We start from the raw sequence: 18,551 nt of genomic DNA on the forward strand, positions 1-18,551 counted from the left end.
GAAATGTTATGATGTAAAATGAAATATTTCAAATGAAAGTTTTCCAATAAGATAATAATATTAAGTATTTAAATTAAAATATTAAATAATTTAAAGTTTTTTTTTATGAGAGGTGGCTAGTAAAGTAGTATTATAATTCACTATAACATGGATTTAAATGTTTATTTTTTTTAAACGTGTAATAATTATTTCAAATATATGGGTTCAGTAATTTTACTCTAATGGAAATGTATAGGTGATTTTCTATGCAATTAAAGTGAAAAACTTAACTCAAATATAGGAGCCTGACAAAAATTTTCATTTTAGAAGACAATTTCAGATCGCACTCAGAAGCTATTGCAACTGAACTCTTCACACACACACACACACACACATACACACACACACACACACACACACACACACACACACACACACACAAACACACACACACACACACTAAGTATAAAGTATTGTAATTAATAATAATTTAATAATTTTCTCATATTAATAATACATACATAAAATAATTATAAAACGTGTCATTAACCAGCATTTCAATCCACGTTACAGTAGTCAAAGAACTCTACTATTCTTCTACTGTAGTCATGTCTCGCCTCCTCCAGCTCTCCCATCTCCGCGAGCGTTTCGCTTTGTAACGGAGACATCTCATACAAGACTCTGATTGGTAGTTCACATCTACATCTCTGCTCCTATTGGCTGAACATTGGCAACGAGCGGAAGTCGTTCAGCGTGAGTGTCTGAGTGAGTGTGAGGCTGAGGGACAGAGCTGGGAGTCTGAGTCTGTCCCTTTCAACAGAAGTGACCCGTCAGGGAAAGTCCCCGGTGGAAATAGAGTCAGCGCTGGGTATCGCACCTAAACAAACTCGACAAGAATGGAGATCGAAAAAGAAGTTAAAAAGGTAGGCTTATTGAACTGGTCATCCAAAAGGTTAGTTACAGAAACATTCGGCAACGCCCTTAAAGGTGAAGACACTGCCATTGTTCTACATTTGGCATTACAACTCTCACATTCGATTGATTAAAAAACTTCTACATTTAGTGAGAAATAAGAAGTTTTTATTAATAGTAAGTAAAACATGAAAGGAAGATCCTGGTTTCTCTTTATTTGGTAGAAATATGAATTGAATGTTTTAGTTAACAGAACATATATATATTCACCGGCGGCGCCAGGGGGGGTCTTGGGGGGTCTCAAGACCCTGCCAAAAAATGCCTTGACCCCCCATTTGACCCCCCAGCCTCTTCCTGATTAAAAAATATATATTCGGGATAAAGATCCAAAAATGTTTCTCTTCAAACTACGCAGAACAATAATAAATAATAATTATTTCGACATTTATTCATACACTGAACCGAGAACCGTTTCTGTCGGATGCGTCCGATTCGAGAACCGATGAGCTGATGATAACTGCGCATGCGTGATTCAGCGCGAAGCAGACTGACACAGAGCGCATCTGAACCGAACTGATTCTTTTGGTGATTGATTCTGAACTGATTCTTAGCTAATGTTATAAGTGCGGGTAAACCAAAGGCTTGAATGAAGGGCAATCATCGCCAATGACGGCATTACATCGAGCGCAAAAGAACCGGTGAACCATTTTTTTTTTCAGCTGGTTTATTTGATCGAATTGTCCGAAAGAACCGGTTCACTTGAGCCCCTTAAGTGCCCTTTTGTCAAAGCAAAATTTCCTAAAAATTTTTTTGTAATAACATAAACTTTTGTGAATGCCTGCCCACGCCCAATCATAATATTAGTACAATTTATTAATAATAATTTAGCCGTAAATAAAATGACCAACATGATGACAGTTCACCTGACTACGACCTCATCCAACCGGGAAGATTCCTCATGCTGCACGCGCATTTTTTAATTGCTAGAGGATATTTTCAACATCGTGGCAGCTGGTAAGTGGTGTTTCATTCTCAGCGAAGTGATTTTGGTGTTTATTTACTTATTATTATTTTACAAGAACGATGTGATGTGAGAACATGCAGATACGTTGTTTATATTGCTGTGTGTAGCCTGTAGTGTAGAAGTAACGCTAGCGTGCTGTTTGAGGGAGAAAAGTTTCACAGGCATCGAGGGGTCTGGTCTTTTTTATGTTATTTGAATAAACTTTTATTATATTACAGTACTTATTTATTTTTAACACGTAAAAATAATTATCACAACACTGGTAAGGCTTATTCAGATTTTCTCATTCTCTGAATTATCATTATAAAAATAAAAACAATTCAGAAATGAATTAAAATATAATTATATTTTAAATGTGATGCAAATATTTTTTCTACAAAAGCAACAGTGTTTACAACAGCAAGACCACTTTAGCCTGTAAACTCAATAATATCTATCTGGAAATAAATGTAAAAATATCAATGTCAATAAAAATGCATAATATACCTGACATGAAAGTGCAGTGTGAAGGATATGAATAACAAATGTAGCCTGTCATTTGTTTACATTGCAAAGGTGTTTTTGTTGTTTAGTAGCAGAAATATGCAGTTATTAGCCATGTCCACTGTATTTTTTGTTGGTTTTCATGAGACCCCCTTGAAAAGACCAGGACCCCCCCATTGCCCCCCCAATCAAAATTGTCTGGAGCCGCCACTGTATATATTTCTTTTACAAACTGTAAACAAGCTGGAAGTTGTTGTGAATATGTTTAATTCCATAGATTGATTCACTTCTCTTATATGGTTGTCACTGCAGCAACTGGGTTTCTTACAATTCAACCACAAGCCAATTTGTAATGGTTGAAGTTTAGTGGTGGTAAAATACAGTACATGTACGGTAAAGAATGAAGTGGGTTTTTGCGTGAGGTGGTGAAAAGATGTGAAGTTTCTCTACATCTTAAAGTTTTAGTTCAGCCCTAAATGAAAAAGTTATCATTTGCGCACCCTCATGTCGCTCCAAATCTGTATGATGTTATTCTTCTGTGAAACACAAAATATATTTTGAAGAAAGTTCTTCAAAGACAATGAACGATGACTGAAGATGTCAAGCATTAAAAAAGGATGTACTTTTATGTACCATGTGAGTTGTAGTCAATATGACTTGTGCACTGTGATAAATGGACATTGTGAAATTTAAATCATCTTTTACTTAAAATCTTCACAATCAGATTTATTTGAATCCAATTCACAAACCAATCTGAGTGATTTGTTTAAAAATCTGATGCAGTTCTCAAGTTCATCTCCTGGACACAATCTATTATGATCTAGTCATAACAGTTAGCTTCACACTACAGTTTCGATGAATTAATAACATGAGTTCAACCTATTTCTTTCACAAACCTGTTGTATGGCAAACGACTTAAATATTACATTAATGCTATTTTACAGCAATTTTGCATCTTTTTTGAAGCCGGAAAGTTGCAGTCATCATTCGTTTCCAACAGTCTTTCAAACAAATATCCCTTTAAAAGAAATGGATATTACATTATACATAACATTTCCACATTTGCATAAATTTGCAAAAGATAATTTAGTAAGATTTCAAGAGTTTGTCAAAGAAAAGGTTAGCAAACATTAACATATGTAATTTTTAAAGCAACTTACATATTCAATAATATATATAAAAAAATTATATATATATATATATATATATATATATATATATATACATTTCTTTTTTTTTTCTTATATTTGTGAATGCCGTGTAATTTTCTCTGTCAAGCATATGTTTTTAAAATCAGATTTGCACTCTGTTCTCTGAAGCTAGTGTAGGTACAGTATAAATATTAAGAAGAGGTTGATGGACCAAAATGCCACAGTGGGCCTCATTGTCTTGCTGTTAAACAGTAACTTAGAACTAGTTAAACAGTAACTTAGAACAGTAACTTAGAAAAAAGCTCTTCTTTAAAAGAGGAGATGTGCCAAGCCCTCCAGGGGTTCTCCATCTTAACAAACACTTGACCTTATGAGGTGGTCTTCCAGCTGAGGAGCTTTAGTGTTTTTATAAAAGAAATATTAGAAAATCTAGTGAGGTTACAAGAGGTTAGAGAGCATTTCTCATGAACATGCTATATATTGGTGTCGTTGGTTTTTTGTTTTAGAAATTATTAGAAGCACAATTGTCTTTTTAAGTTGTGAACTGGAAATGCAAATCCCTTGTGAGATCTAGCAGACATGTTAGAGAATAAATAGATAATAATAATAAAAAGAAATAAAACATGTTTGTCCCAGACTTTAATGCATGCAAAATTTCCAACTCTTTAACCCATTTTGGCATATTTATTTCTTTGTTTGTTTAGACTTGGTATTTTATTAAATATGTATTACTAGAAAATGAAATGTTTTGAAGTCTTATGTGCTCAACAAGACAGAACAAAAAAAAAATACAGTAAGATGGTAATATTGTGAAATATTATTACAAATAAATAAAGTCATATTTCAGTGATGGCAAAGCTACATTTTCAGCATCATTATACAGTCAGTGTCTCTTCAGAAATCATGCAGATTGATGTTGTAATGCTTAAATCGTGGAACCATGATTCTTTTTTTTTCTTTCAGTTTTTTGATGAATAAAACGTTTTTAAAAGAACAGCATTTAATTGATAAATGCTGAATAAAATTAAAAAGTCTTATTATACATGCAAAGTTGAGAATCAGCATCTTCCAAAAGCTAAGCACCTTTTTTCTCTTGCTATTTGTTGAAAATAAAATGAAATTTGTTCTTTTTGAAATTGGTAGGAAAGGGCCGGTGGGCTCACTATTTAATTCAAATCAAATAAATGCATATGTGCTTTCTGATGAGTTGACCCAGACTTGTGTTTGTGACTGGGGAAACAGGATTTGCTCATGTCTCCTGTTGTTTTGTCAGATAACCCTGGGCCATGAAATTGGAGCTGGAGCTGCCTGTCTGAAATGCAAGGACAAATGTGAAGGCTTTGAGCTTCACTTCTGGCGGTTTGTGCTTGCTTCCTTCCTACATTATTTGTGCCATGTTATTGTTCATGCATGTGGTTTTTATTGTGAAAAATGTCTAATCATAGTAGCTCATCATTGATTGGACTTCTCTGTTTTATCCATCATCATCTTGACAAATGCACCAAAATCCAGTACCGTATCTTTCTGGCAAAAAGAGCTCTGGCCGTTAGCTGTACTCTGCTGGTTTTCCTGAAGTGAGAGCCACAGGTGCCAAGATTCCTGTGCCAGAGCTCTCTCACTGCAGCGCTGGTGCGTGCCATTCCCAAACACTCTCATGGGGTTTCAGGAATTCTCTGAATGAAAAGACATCAATGTGGATCCAGGTCATTGGTTGCAGAGCCTGAGACTTCATCTTTATGATTGTTTCTATGCAGCAGGGAAGGGCCACTAGCCATCCGGTGCTGAACAGAATTAGTCAGGTCTTGGTAGGGTTTATTATAGAAGCTTATTTCCTCCATAAATGTATATAAGTGTGGCATAAACGTGCAGGATAAAAGACAGTATTGTAAGATATGAACTTATAGTTGTGATGAAAGTCAGAATTCTGGAATAAAAAGACAAAATGACCTGAATTCATCTTTTTTATCCGTGACAGAAACTTGAATTGTGAGAGAGGAGTCCATGTCGTGAGATGAAAACTAAGAATTCAGAGAAAAAAGGTCAAAATTGTGTTATATTAATGCAGAATTGTGGGGGAAAACTGAACTGTGAGGTTGAATCTTGCAATTGTGATGGAAAAAGTCTGAATTAAGAGTTTTTAAAAAATCACAAAGACTTTTCAAGTTTTTTTCCCATAGGTTTCCAGGTTGTGAAGTGCCTCAAACTGGCTTAGATTCACTTCCTGTGCCTCATCTTTAATTCAGAGTCATTGTTTTGTAAATGGCTTTGGATAAAACCATCCATGCTTTGGATCACTGACATGCTGAAACATTTCTTTTGTGTGGAGATAAAGCCTCTTTGGATTTGTGGCTACGATTTATGTCGGAGCATTTCCCAAACGCCATCTTTCTTACTCCTTGGCTCTCATTGATATGTTAAACAGCCCAAAGTGTCTTCAAAGAGGCCACATTCTACTTTTATAGCATTTTAGTTTCTTCGCTTATAATGTTGGTCAAGGTTTCTTGTACCAAAAAGTCATCATTTAGTTTCCATGAGCATTTTCTGTTCTCTTACGGAGCCTGCATCGACAGTGACAGCAACCACTTAACCAGAAAACATACATTTTTCCATTTCATTAGTCTACAAACTCTGCCTTTTATTTATTTTTGAGCTTTTCATGCAACGTCCCCATGTGAAGTCAACTTGGAGATAAACAACATACTTTATCCTGCTGTACAGAAAGTCCTCTTTGTCTCTGAGTTTTTATAGCTCTCAGTGCACCACAATATGGTTTGTTTGGTATGATTTTAATTAGAAATGCTCCAAAAAATCACACCAAAAATGATTTAGTACTGTATGTAGCCAATGCTGTTCTTTTTCCAAGTAATTACAGAGTATCTGTCCACAGCGATCCAAACTAATGTTGTCAGACTCTTACCTAAACAAAACAGACATAACTCAGAGAGACAGATCAACTTACAATAAAAATATGCTCCTCTTATTCTCTGTCAATCACTTTAAAGCACTTTAAAATGCAATAAATATGTTAAAACAAGCTATTTTTTATGCTATTGTTTGGTTTGCTTCTTCACACACTACAGTTCAAAATATTGGGATTCTTATGCTGCATTTATTTAATTAGAAATACAGTAAAAACAGTAATATTTTGAGATATTATTTCATATGTTGAGAACGCTGCTGCTGCTTAATACAGTACTTTTGCACAAATTGTCATTTTTAGGATTGGTTGATGAGTATTAAGTTCAAAAGAACAGTATTTATTTGAAATAGAAATCCTTTGTAACAATATAAATATATTTAGTGTTACTTCTTATCAATTTAAGTCCTTGCTGAATAATTAAAAAAAAAATCTAAATGAATAGACTTTTTTTGAATGGTAGTGTATGGTTTAAAGTGTTTTCACAGGTATTCACCCAAAATTAAAAAATTCTGTCTTCCCTTTTAACAGAAAGATTTGTCGAAACTGCAAGTGTGGCGTTGAGGACCACGACGTGCAGCTCCAGACTGAGGAGAATAAGAAGGTGGGGAAGCTTTTTGAGGACACCAAGTACACAGGCCTTATAGCCAAGCTGAAGAGAGATGGCATCCCATCTTATAGAGGCAACCAAGTCACCATATGCATCCCGTCCGCCACCGTCAGCACTGCTACTCCTGTTCCTGCTTCCAGCTTTATCCCTGGCTCCAGCCAGATCTCTGCTCCCAGCGCTGAGCCTGCTTATTCCCCACCTGCTGCGTCAGTTCACTCCCCTGCTTCCCCTGCAGCGGTCTCTACTGCTGCCCCAGGAACAGGCCGCACTGCTGCATCAGGGCCAGGCCATAGTGCGTTTCCGTCTGCTGTCACCCTGACTAAAGGCCCTGTTGCTGCCACTACAGTGTTTCCATCCCCTACCCCAGTGCCTGCCAAAACGGATGTGGTTAAGTCCGTTACCTATGAATGGGCTCCACCTGGGATCAACCAAAGCTTGGTATATTATATTATACATTTTTATTTTATTCTATAATTTTTTTGGAATCTACGCTTGAGGGCCAAGTTTTGAATTGTACTGTGATACTTGGATCCACTAGAGGTCGCTGTTCTCCGCTTCATTTTTTGAGACTCCTCTTTTTAAAGAAATAATCGAATAGCTAAATATTAGAAATAAATGAGCGGTTATTAATTTAGCGGATAATTAAAATGAGGAAAAAACTAGAACCTTTAGCAATTATGTTAAGAGTTATTGAATTATTAAAAACTACTTTGAAAAAAATATATATAAGTTCTTTTGAATTTTTATTTTTTGTAAATGTAGGCCTGCTAATTTTTTTTATTTGTAATAAAAATTTTATTGCAAACTATACATACAAAAATCTAATGATTATTTATTATTATTATTATTATTATTATTATCAAACTTTTAAATAAATATTTTTTGCTAATATAATATATATGTATTAGTGCTGTCAATCGTTTAAAAAAAATAACTTTAAAATAAAATACATTTAAAATAAAATACATTTTATTTAATCCTGAATAATCCTAGCTAGCATTAAAGTTTTTGAATATACTTTATATTGCAATAATTTCACATTCGGTCTCCAAATTCATGTAGAAACAATACACAGTATATTTTTAATATTTGTTTAATGGCATCTTTTTTATGACTGAAGGCAAGTATCACTGATACCAATCCTACTGAAAATTAATTTTCCCCCTAATATTTAACCATTGACTATAACCATTTAACATTACAGTATACATGAGAGCTATAAATATTAACATTTACTAGACTTAACATTTATAACAACTTCATATAAAACCTTTATAATAAATGTCATAATTATCTGTATCCTTCAAGGATACAATATAAAGGAATATAAAAAAATGTAATAACGTTATCAAGCACTACATTTTTAATTAAATATAGATTAATATATATGTAATTGGATATGAATGCAACAAAAGTTATAAAAAAAGTTTTTCTTTGATTAACAGACATTACAACAGCTTTACTTTAAGAGCTGCCACTAAACGTAGGCTCGAGGTGCATTCTTGCTTTAATATGAAATGATACAGCACGAGCCACTGAATCTGTCCATGCAATTTAAGAGCACATCTTACAAGCACAGTAAAGTCATTTACTAAATGTCCTGTCACTCCCACATGTCATTTATTTTTTAATATTCTGTTTCACTCAAAAATCATATACATTACAAAAGTTAAACAGATTCCACATCTAATTTCATATTAACCAAAAACACATCACTTCTGTCCTCTCAGGCTCTGCGATACATGGAGCTTCTGCCTCCGGAGCAGCGGCCCATCTCTGGTACGGCGGGAGCAGATTACCGTAAGAAACAGATGGCCAAACAGCTTCCCGACCACGACCAAGACCCCGAGCGCTGCCATGAACTTTCGCCCGGCGAGGTTAAGCAAATGCAGCAGTATGTCCGCAAGTACAAGGACGAGGCATTGGGTGTAGGCGACATCGCCCTTCCCGAAGAGATGGGACAACAGGACGGTATGGCAGGGGAAAAGGGTCCTCAAGGCCTCGGGGCAGGAGGGAAACCTGGTGCTGGAGCAACAGGGACTCCTGGAAACAAAAGTGATGCTGTTGCTACAATGGGAAAAGTTGGTACCCCAGGAGCTGCTGGGATGTCACCCGCTGGACCTGTGGGTAATTATGTAAGTATGCCATTCCTACCTGTTTTGCCAAACGCAACTCTGTTTGTGATTGTTGATTGTCATGGATACACTTTTTATTACATACAAATAGCTTTTGTAACCTTTCTGTCCTCATTATCCCCTTGCATCTAAATGACTCTGTCTAATTTCTAGGCATTTAAATGTCACCATCTATTAATAAAAAATCCCCTTTGGAGCTGTTGAGCAGAAGTATTTATTTCAACCACATGTGCGCTACGGGAGTCGAAATCCTTCTCCAGCGCTTATCTCCGGATTCACTTGATTAACATAACGCAGTTCAGATTCAGCCAAGGAACGAACGTTATGTTCTTCCAGAGAACTTCATAAATTACCACACTTAGGCCGTGTGGTTATGTTCAAGCTCGGGCGGATTTTTTTCTAATTCTATTGTACGCATCTGAAATCGCATGATGAATATGAGATGCAAAGTCATAAATACTTGAAACATAATTAGGAAATATAAAGTAATACTGTGAGAAATAGAGTTAGAAATACGAGAAATAAAGTGGTGATTACAGTGGTCAATATATAAAGTCGTAAATACAAGATGTCATAATTATGAGATATGTATTCATATTTTAATAATAGTTGATATGAAGAAATTTGAATCTTGGGTGTATTCCCTAAACTTTGCAGGGTTTTTTTTTCTTTTCAATTTACATGAGTTCCTTTTCATTTTTGTGACTGATGAATTATTCATGTAAAAGGTCTCTGGTTTTGTTCATTAAAATCAACCCCTTTCATTCTCCACTGATGTTTCTGCCAAGCTGAACTCATCTCCGGATCTCTGCCCACAGTCATGTCACCACTGCCAGCTGCCCATGAAGAAAGGTGAGCCGGCGGTGTATGCAGAGCGGGCAGGCTATGATAAACTCTGGCACCCGGCATGCTTTGTGTGCTGTAACTGCACCGAGCTCCTGGTGGACATGATCTATTTCTGGAAGAAGGGTCAGCTGTACTGTGGCCGTCATTACGGAGACAGTGAAAAGCCTCGATGTGCAGGTTGTGATGAGGTGAGTGGAGACAAAGTCAATGTTATGAATTTGCTTACATTTGATAAGTGACCTAGAAATCTCTACTTGTTTGAAAACCTTAAAACTTGAATTATTTCCAGGTTTAAATGAATTTCAGTGTCATCTCAGTAAAGTAATGATGGCAATTTTGTCAGATGTTGTTTAACATGCCATATGGTTTAAAGCACAGTACTGAGGGGGGAAGTGTGTGTGTGTGTGTGTGTGTGTGTGTGTGTGGTCTCCAGCTCATCTTCAGTAATGAGTACACCCAGGCTGAGGGCCACAACTGGCACCTGAAGCACTTCTGCTGTTTTGACTGCGACTGTGTGCTGGCTGGAGAGACCTACGTCATGGAGGATGAGAAGCCTGTTTGCAAACCCTGCTACATGAAGAACCACGCTGTGGTAAAGAGGACACATTCCTTCATTTCTCTCCTTCTCTGTCTCTCTGCTCTACACAAAGATGACTGAGGGTTTTTTTAGCTTCTTATTTTTAAAAACTCTTTTTTGTAAAGCCACATTGTGAGAAATAATAGTATAAAAAATGGAATATCTTAAATACAAGAAAAGTAGTCCGAATGTAAAAATTGCATTATGATAAAAATAATTACGAGTATTAAGGGATATGAAGTCATTTTGTGAAAAATACAATTATAGATATGAACAATACATTTTTTATATACAGTTTTGAAGTCATTTACAAGAGGTAAAGTTACAATAATGCAAAGTAGTCACAAGATATAGTCTTAGAACAATTGAAAAAAATAATTGTTTTGTTTGCAAGACTATCTTTTTTATTCTTTTGAATATTTATTTAAAAATTATAATAATATATATAATATAATATAATATAATATAATAATATAATATTCCTCATAGAGATTAATAGGTAACTAATATTGTAACCATCATTTTTTATATGTATGCACAGTAAGATTCTCATCCTGCTGTACGCAAACATTTTAAATGCAAATATTGTATATTTCTTTTAACTCCCATGCGCATTCATGCATTTTAGGATTACTCTATCAGAATCTGCAACAAGAGGCCATGCAATGTGACATATTTCATATCCATGTATACGGTCCGTGGACACAAACAAGTGAACCTTTTAGCAGCTAGTTTTACAACCCCTCACGTCGTCCAAGTATCATTCATGTCACAGCTAAATGGAAGTGAATTCCTGCTAAGCTGTTAAAACTAACGGGCTCGGCATGTGTTCGTCAGCCATATTAGTTCAGGAGCAGGTGAAGGAGATTTAGGAAGTGCCAGTGACATGATAATCAGAGCACAGGGAGGGTGGAAGCGCTCTTAATGGAGTCGTGTGATATCGGACACCACCGATCTCTCTCAGCGCCTGTCTGAACTATGACACACAGCTCTTATGACTCATCGGCTTAGGAAGGAAAGTTCAGATAGAGCAGATATTTCAAATACTTCTTTCAGATATTGTTCTACTACTTCCTGTGAATGTATCTGTTTCCCTCTGGTTCACAGTGTTGTGTGGCCTGTCAGAACCCCATCGAGCCCGAAGCTCAGCGTGTGTCGTACGGAGAGCACCACTGGCACGCCGAACCCCAGTGCTTCCAGTGCTCCTGCTGCTCCAAGTGCCTTATGGGCCAGCGCTTCATGGCCATGCAGGGCATGCTGCTGTGCTCCGTGGAGTGCAAGAAGAAGATCACGGCCTCCTGAAGGAACATCTAGGATTGATATTTGGAAAAGTGTTAAGAGCACCGCAATGCAGTACACTAAATATATACTGCCTTAATTTTATTGAGAATTTAATGTATTTGTATGACTAATCTTTATGTTTTTCCAAGGTCCCATTTTTGGGAAATAATAAGCAATATGGTGGAGCAGCGGCTGAGTAAGTGTTGTCAATGTGATTCTTTATTATTAACGATTTAGTATTAATAAACAGAAGCAATGATGGCTTTTGTTCTTCGGCTACTGTAAAATCTATTTTACTCTCATTTTTTTACTCCCATGTTTAAAATTGCACTTTAGCTTTCTTTGTAATTCCAATAAATGCATAATATGTTCCCCCCCTGCCATGTGAAGTGCTTCAACTATGTATCCAAATGTTTATTGTTATTATGACGTACAAGTTTGGGATCTCAAGGGACAGGTGTTACGCTCGTGTTAATGTCTTGACCGTTTCACACCACTGAAAATTCCAATCCAGGCCGGCACTTTTAAGGAAAAGTTTTCCCTCCGTGTGTTGTCTTACACTAAGCTGTGGAAACTGGGCACAATTCAAGGAAGCCAGGTTCTATTGTCTCTAATGGCAGCGAACTTAAGACTATACCGTCATTTCCTCCCATCGTAACTGTCGGCAGTCACACGAGGGGCTCGTCTGTTTCACCTCCCCTCACCTCACGCCACACTAGGGTGGAGTTTTCCAGGAGGGAATTCTTTCCTTCAATGTCAGCCCCTCGTGCAGGAATTTATTTACATGGTGCTTTCCTTTGCCAAACACGAAGCACACTTACATACACTCTTGCCTCCCTACCACTTTTTTTCCCCGTGAGCACTAACTGTGTGAGAGATGATTGTTGATTTGTAGCTCCCCGGGGTGATGAAACCCAGATGCAAAGCGTTGCTTCTGTTTAGTGAAACTATAGCACAGGCCCCACACATGAAGAGTCATGACAGGACAAGGAGATGATCGAAATCCCTGGAGGAGCCTACGGGTGACAGCAGAAATGTGATAAATAGGATCATGGAATTATACTGGTTACTCATATATCTGTTGAGATTGTTACAGACACTTGAGAAATGACAGCGTGGAAAAATATGGATGTCAGGGATCTGCTTATATATATATATACTGGCTAAATATGCAATTGTGCCTCATCAACCTTAGTTTTAAAGCATTTGTTTTGCCAGACACCCCTACTCAACGTGGTCATGTTTATCTGTTCCTAGATAAGCATGTATAAACTAAACCGGTTCATTGTGTAGTATAATATTAACCATATTACTGTAAAATTATGTGGTGGTAGCACATTATAATGGTATATATATATATATATATATATATATATATATATATATATATATATATATATATATATATATATATCCTAGTGAAAAATAAATATACTAAAATGTATTTGAAAAAAATAAAAATACATTTACATTTCATGTACTTAATAAAATTCCCTTCACAATTGTACTTGGTATGATTGAGATGCTCCTGCAGGAGGCGCTCTTCCACACTCTGTCTGTTGTTGCAGAGCACCAGCTTTCATTATTTTGTTCATAGCAATGACGCTTGTTCACTGACACTTTTTAATGGCAAGCCTCTCTCTATGATGGTATGGTACGACACTGTTTTCAGCCAGGTTTGGCCCAGGGCTCATTTGAGGTTTAAACAGAATTCTTATCAATCTGTCATTTTCCTTTTGGGAAGTGTGCGGTTAAGGTTTTGACTATGATTCTATAGCAACAATATTGTCCAAAAAAAAAAAAAACTTGTCCAACCACTGCTTGGTAAGTTCCGTGACTTTTTCGTTGTACTTTGTTTAGAAACTTATCCAGTGGCATGAGACTCGTCCAGATGCTTCAGGTGAGTGTGAACACAAGCTCCAGATGACTTCGAAAGAGAGGAGATCGAGGCCGAGTCAGACTGAAAGATGAATGTCAACGGTCTCACTGATGAGCTTCTCCAACAACATTCCTCCTGAAACAGAGAAAACAAGAGAGAATATGACACATATCAGTGACGGAAACAGAAGTGATGTGCTGCCTGCCAAAATGAGCCAGACACTTCTAGTCAACCCAGTCAGGTTTACTCTGCTATTAAACCTCCAAATGACCCTTAAAATATGGAATTGTCCCTTATGTTCTGATCAACTGAAATCATCTATGATTCTTGGGAATTTAACAATATTGGTTCATCAAAATGAGAATTGATTCAAATCAATATTTTTTAACCCAGCCCTGCTGTTTTAGCACACGGTGTGCTGATTTGAAGCAGATGAGATTTGACCCAGGGTTTCAGGTGTACTCGGTCATCTGGGCATGCTCATACCAACTTTGGGCAAGCAAATAAAGCAAATCCCTGGCACAGCCCAAACGGTCTTTAAATCATATCTGCGGCTGGCTTTGGGTTCTTTCGGCACTCTTTTGTTCTTTTGTCAATCTCGTTCACTCCTCCTATTCCTGCATTTTTCATTGTGTGTCCGCTCAAATATGATATTAAATGAGCTCTCCACACCCATCTTTGGTTTATTAGACCATTGTTTGATGTTCTCAGTCTATCTATTTTTCTCCCGGTCTATTTATCTCTTTTTCTCTCTAGGGCAGCAATATTGAGAAGCCCCACCCAGAGACACTGTAGCTCTCCCCAAACATAGCTGAAGAGCCATGTGGTATCCAGACCATTTTAGACATTAGTGCAACTTACTCTTTACTGGGAGTGTTTTTCTTTTGCCTGATTGCTATTTATTTTGGGTGGCACAAAAAATGTTTTAACCACTGAGGATTTGAATGAGATCACACTGTTTTGTATATTTTTGAAATTGTAAGGTGTTTGGGGACTTTTGTGTTAACTTTTCATATTAATTATGAAATTACCTGTCAGAAAATACATGTCACATATCAAAATTGAACACTGTGTATTGCTTAAAATTATTAGAAATGCACATTTAAAAGGATAGTTCACCCAAAACTTTGCTCACTTATTTTCTTTCATTCATTTAGTGGACTATATTAGTGGAGAAATTGTGCATGAGGGTATGAAGTCCACTACATGTGAGAAGAATGAAGTCAATGATGCAAATGTGATTTCAAAGTAATATCAGAGCATTATGGTTGTCGTATACCGCAGAATACTCACAATATGAATAAAGCATGAATATTCATGAGTTGCCACCGTTGTGGTCATGTCAACATGTTACAATATGCAAATTAATAGAACTCAAAATGTGACTTCTTTAATTAATTACTTATTTTGGAAAGTTAATAAAGTTTCATTCAGATAAATATGTACTTTTGAGTCATTGACCCAGAATGATCCGATTTGTTCAAAATGACTCTGATTTGTTCAGAAATGAAGCACATTGTTAAATGTTTAGAGATCCAGCAGTTGATTGTGTTTGAAATTTGAATTAATTTCCTTAGTGGAGCATAAATTAACAAAGAAACTAGCAATATTGCGTCTAGTAATGTAAGTCACTCAGTTTTAGCTACTTGTTTTATATTACTCACTGAAATGGCTCAGAAGTTCCTGAGTAAACGTCTTAATTTGTTTTTTTCATTGCAGAAGTTATTAAGTTTGATATTTCTTTGCCATTTTAAACCTGGCGTGTGTCTTAAATACTTTTTTGGGCAACTGTGTTTAGAATAGCAGTGATAGTCGCTCCCAAATTGATTATGTTTTATCCACGCGAGACCTTTTAAGGTGTTCTGTTCAAACAAATCTTTAAACTATTTAAGTGCATAAGTGGACTTCACTGCTTAAGTCAAGAATGCAGAGAATCTAGAGAATAATGAATGATGATAACGATTATTTCAATACATTCTTGCTGCATTGTGTTACTGCTGGTCCTGATGTTTATTCAACAGTGTTTGACACAGATTTCATGGGCCCCATTAACCATGGGCTCTCCAGGTTCAGTTTGCATAGCCTAGCAACTGCCTTAGTTTCCTGCCTTTGTACACTGTCTCATTTCCCCTACTTCACCTTGGAAAAACGTACAAAGCAGAGGCAAACAAAAATCCATCAGTGCTCAGCACCTCTCACACACACACCTAGTTTGACCAAGAAAAGTGAATATGACATAAGGTTTTGAGATGAATGCCAAAACCAGCTGGTTAACTCATTCAGTTGATCCTCTATTGTTTGATTCTCCTCACACAACTTAATTGTTTAGTTCTACCACACTTTTTTTTTTTTAAACATACTTACAGTGATGAGTTACAGTGTTGTTTTGCATTTGTTTTAACCATCCATTCTAGAGCTTTCCTTGCTTGGGGACAAGAGTCCAGAAAATCAGCATGTAAGTGAGTTTCTTGCTCTTTCACTGTATCGTACTGTACAATCTCCGAAAAGCCAGTTGCATTGCATAACAAAGTACATACCAAGTTATGCGATGCATTCTGGGTAATACTATTTTCTTGTCTTTTATACATTCCCAATCCACCTAGAAGAGGACTTATCCTATTGTTTCACCAACTTGCAACACACAATAAGGTACATAAGGCTGTAAAACTCTTCTTCTTTTTTTTTTGATTGGATCCTTTATTAAAATAATGACAATAATATTTTAACTTGTGTATACATTATTTAGTTGAGTGGCCTGGATAGTAGCTCTTTGTTGTCTGTATAAACATGTGTTTTCTAGGATTTCATGTTGGTACTTATGATGCACGTTGACTGAAGCACTTAACCTTCACATAAATAAGTGTTAAACTCCTCACTTAATACGCTTTCACTATAGAGAGATACGAAGTCTTAAAGGCTGTGCTCTGGATTTAGTAAGCTATTGGAGAAAATATTGAAGGGCTAATAAACGTCTCCAGCAGGAATGTGTGATTACCTTGTATAGGCATAAATATAAAAAAGAGCTTCTTTTTACTATTATTTTTTTGCAGTGAAAGGGTTTAGTCTAATTTAATGTGGTTTAAATAAGGAGGAATTGGAAAGGTGGGAAGCTTAAGCCAAAATGCTTGACCTTCTCTCATTCTAGGATCTTTTGTAAGTGGATTCCTTTTTCTGAATGGTGCTGATGTCACTGAGCATCACCTCTCTGTGAAGGAGAAGTACTGAGGTAAGAATGTGAGAGGTCAAAATCTGGCTCTTGTAACGTTTCAGATTTTACATCTCCATCCGTTTTTTCCACCCATCCATCTTTCCGATCAAGAGAAAGTAGATATTTGACATCAAAAGACAGTGACGTGTCTCCATTCCCATGCTGCACAGTACATTATACCCATTATACACAGTACCGGGTCCACAGAGTTTAACTTTGACCCGTGTCACACCCACATCTGTCATAACATTTATATTCAGAGCTGCTTTCCAGCAAAAGCAATTTTCAAAGTTTGCTTTAAAAAAAGTGTCCCCCTCATAGATATTAGTTAAGCATAAGTTAAATCAGGATGTTTGCTGATGTTGTTCTTTATATACAAACAGAGCAGATATACAAAAAGGCATGTTTAATAGTTTTAAAAATAGTCCACAGCACAACTATAACGATAACGGTTAGCTGATTAGCCTGTGTGAGGTCATGTGTTTTGGAAGAGGTGTGGCTTTGGAGAGTAATTATGCGAGGAGGGTGGGATCTTATGCATTCAAACCAGATTGCTATTGCTAGCCACTCTGAAATCGCCTATACCCTACCTTTAATATCAAGTGCACAAAAAAAGTGTAAAAGTACTTGGCACTTCAGCCATGGGTATTAAGGGTAAAAGAGAGTGCTGTACATTCTACAACTTCTGCCGGCTTTGAGACTCGAACCACAACTTTCACGTTTCAAGTCTAACTCTCTAACCATTAGGCCACAGCTGCCCCCATAAAGTGTGCACACATTTAGATTTGTGTTAATGAATGAGATATGTGAGCCGGTGATTATTTGTATAGTGCATTTCCCACAGAATGAGTATGTGATGATAGAATTGTAATATTTGTTTGTAACATTTACACAACCTTTATAATGTTAGCCCCGTTTTCCTCAAAAGGTATTTGAATCAATTTGGCCTGCTTTCTGCTTGATTGCTAACAAGCCTGTGAGAGTATAAACCTTTAGCATCATTTCATGGCCATGCTTGGCATGTTTTGGCATTACACAACACAGTCATTTCCCTTCCCCTGAGACTGATTCACTAGAGAGCTGGTCCATGCTTGCTAGAAGAATGTACCTCATGGAATGCCGGTCTTTGTATCACTGTAGATTTCGAGCCAAATATCGTGAACAATACGAACGGTCACAGACTTGTTTGGATGTTCCTTAGTTGCACCTCTTTTGCCTTGAAACACTAAGCCTGAGGTGTAGAGAGCTGTAGTGAATTAGAGGGATAAGATTAAGCGGCAATAAGCACTCATGATTCCCCATTTCTTTTCTATATACAAACCTGACATTAGAGGCATTCATGTACCATATGTCGGAAAATAAACCAAATCCTATTGTTTCTGCTCTTGTGATTGCTTGGCTTACTAGGTCTCAGTGATATTTAAGTCTATGTACTGTATATAAAGAATCTTTATATTTTCCTCATCCAGTTATCTGAAACTGAACACCATTTATTCCCTGGAATGAATTGGTAACAGCATGCCCTAGTGTTTTGACAAACATGCTGTAC

The 18,551-nt window shown here is 36.6% G+C and overlaps 1 protein-coding gene across 1 annotated transcript; it reads left to right on the forward strand.

Annotated features, from left to right (window-relative positions):
* The first annotated feature begins 723 nt into the window (after positions 1-723).
* On the forward strand, positions 724-12,286 carry LOC113043260 (testin-like). The gene is made up of 7 exons (XM_026202508.1): positions 724-902; positions 4,823-4,908; positions 6,998-7,514; positions 8,807-9,211; positions 10,030-10,245; positions 10,491-10,649; positions 11,742-12,286. Exons 1-7 carry the CDS (start codon positions 876-878, stop codon positions 11,934-11,936), a joined length of 1,605 nt encoding a protein of 534 aa, XP_026058293.1. The 5' UTR covers positions 724-875; the 3' UTR covers positions 11,937-12,286.
* Positions 12,287-18,551: the final 6,265 nt, after the last annotated feature.

This window comes from Carassius auratus, chromosome 25, assembly GCF_003368295.1.
Source record: "Carassius auratus strain Wakin chromosome 25, ASM336829v1, whole genome shotgun sequence".
NCBI classification, from domain to species: domain Eukaryota; kingdom Metazoa; phylum Chordata; class Actinopteri; order Cypriniformes; family Cyprinidae; genus Carassius; species Carassius auratus.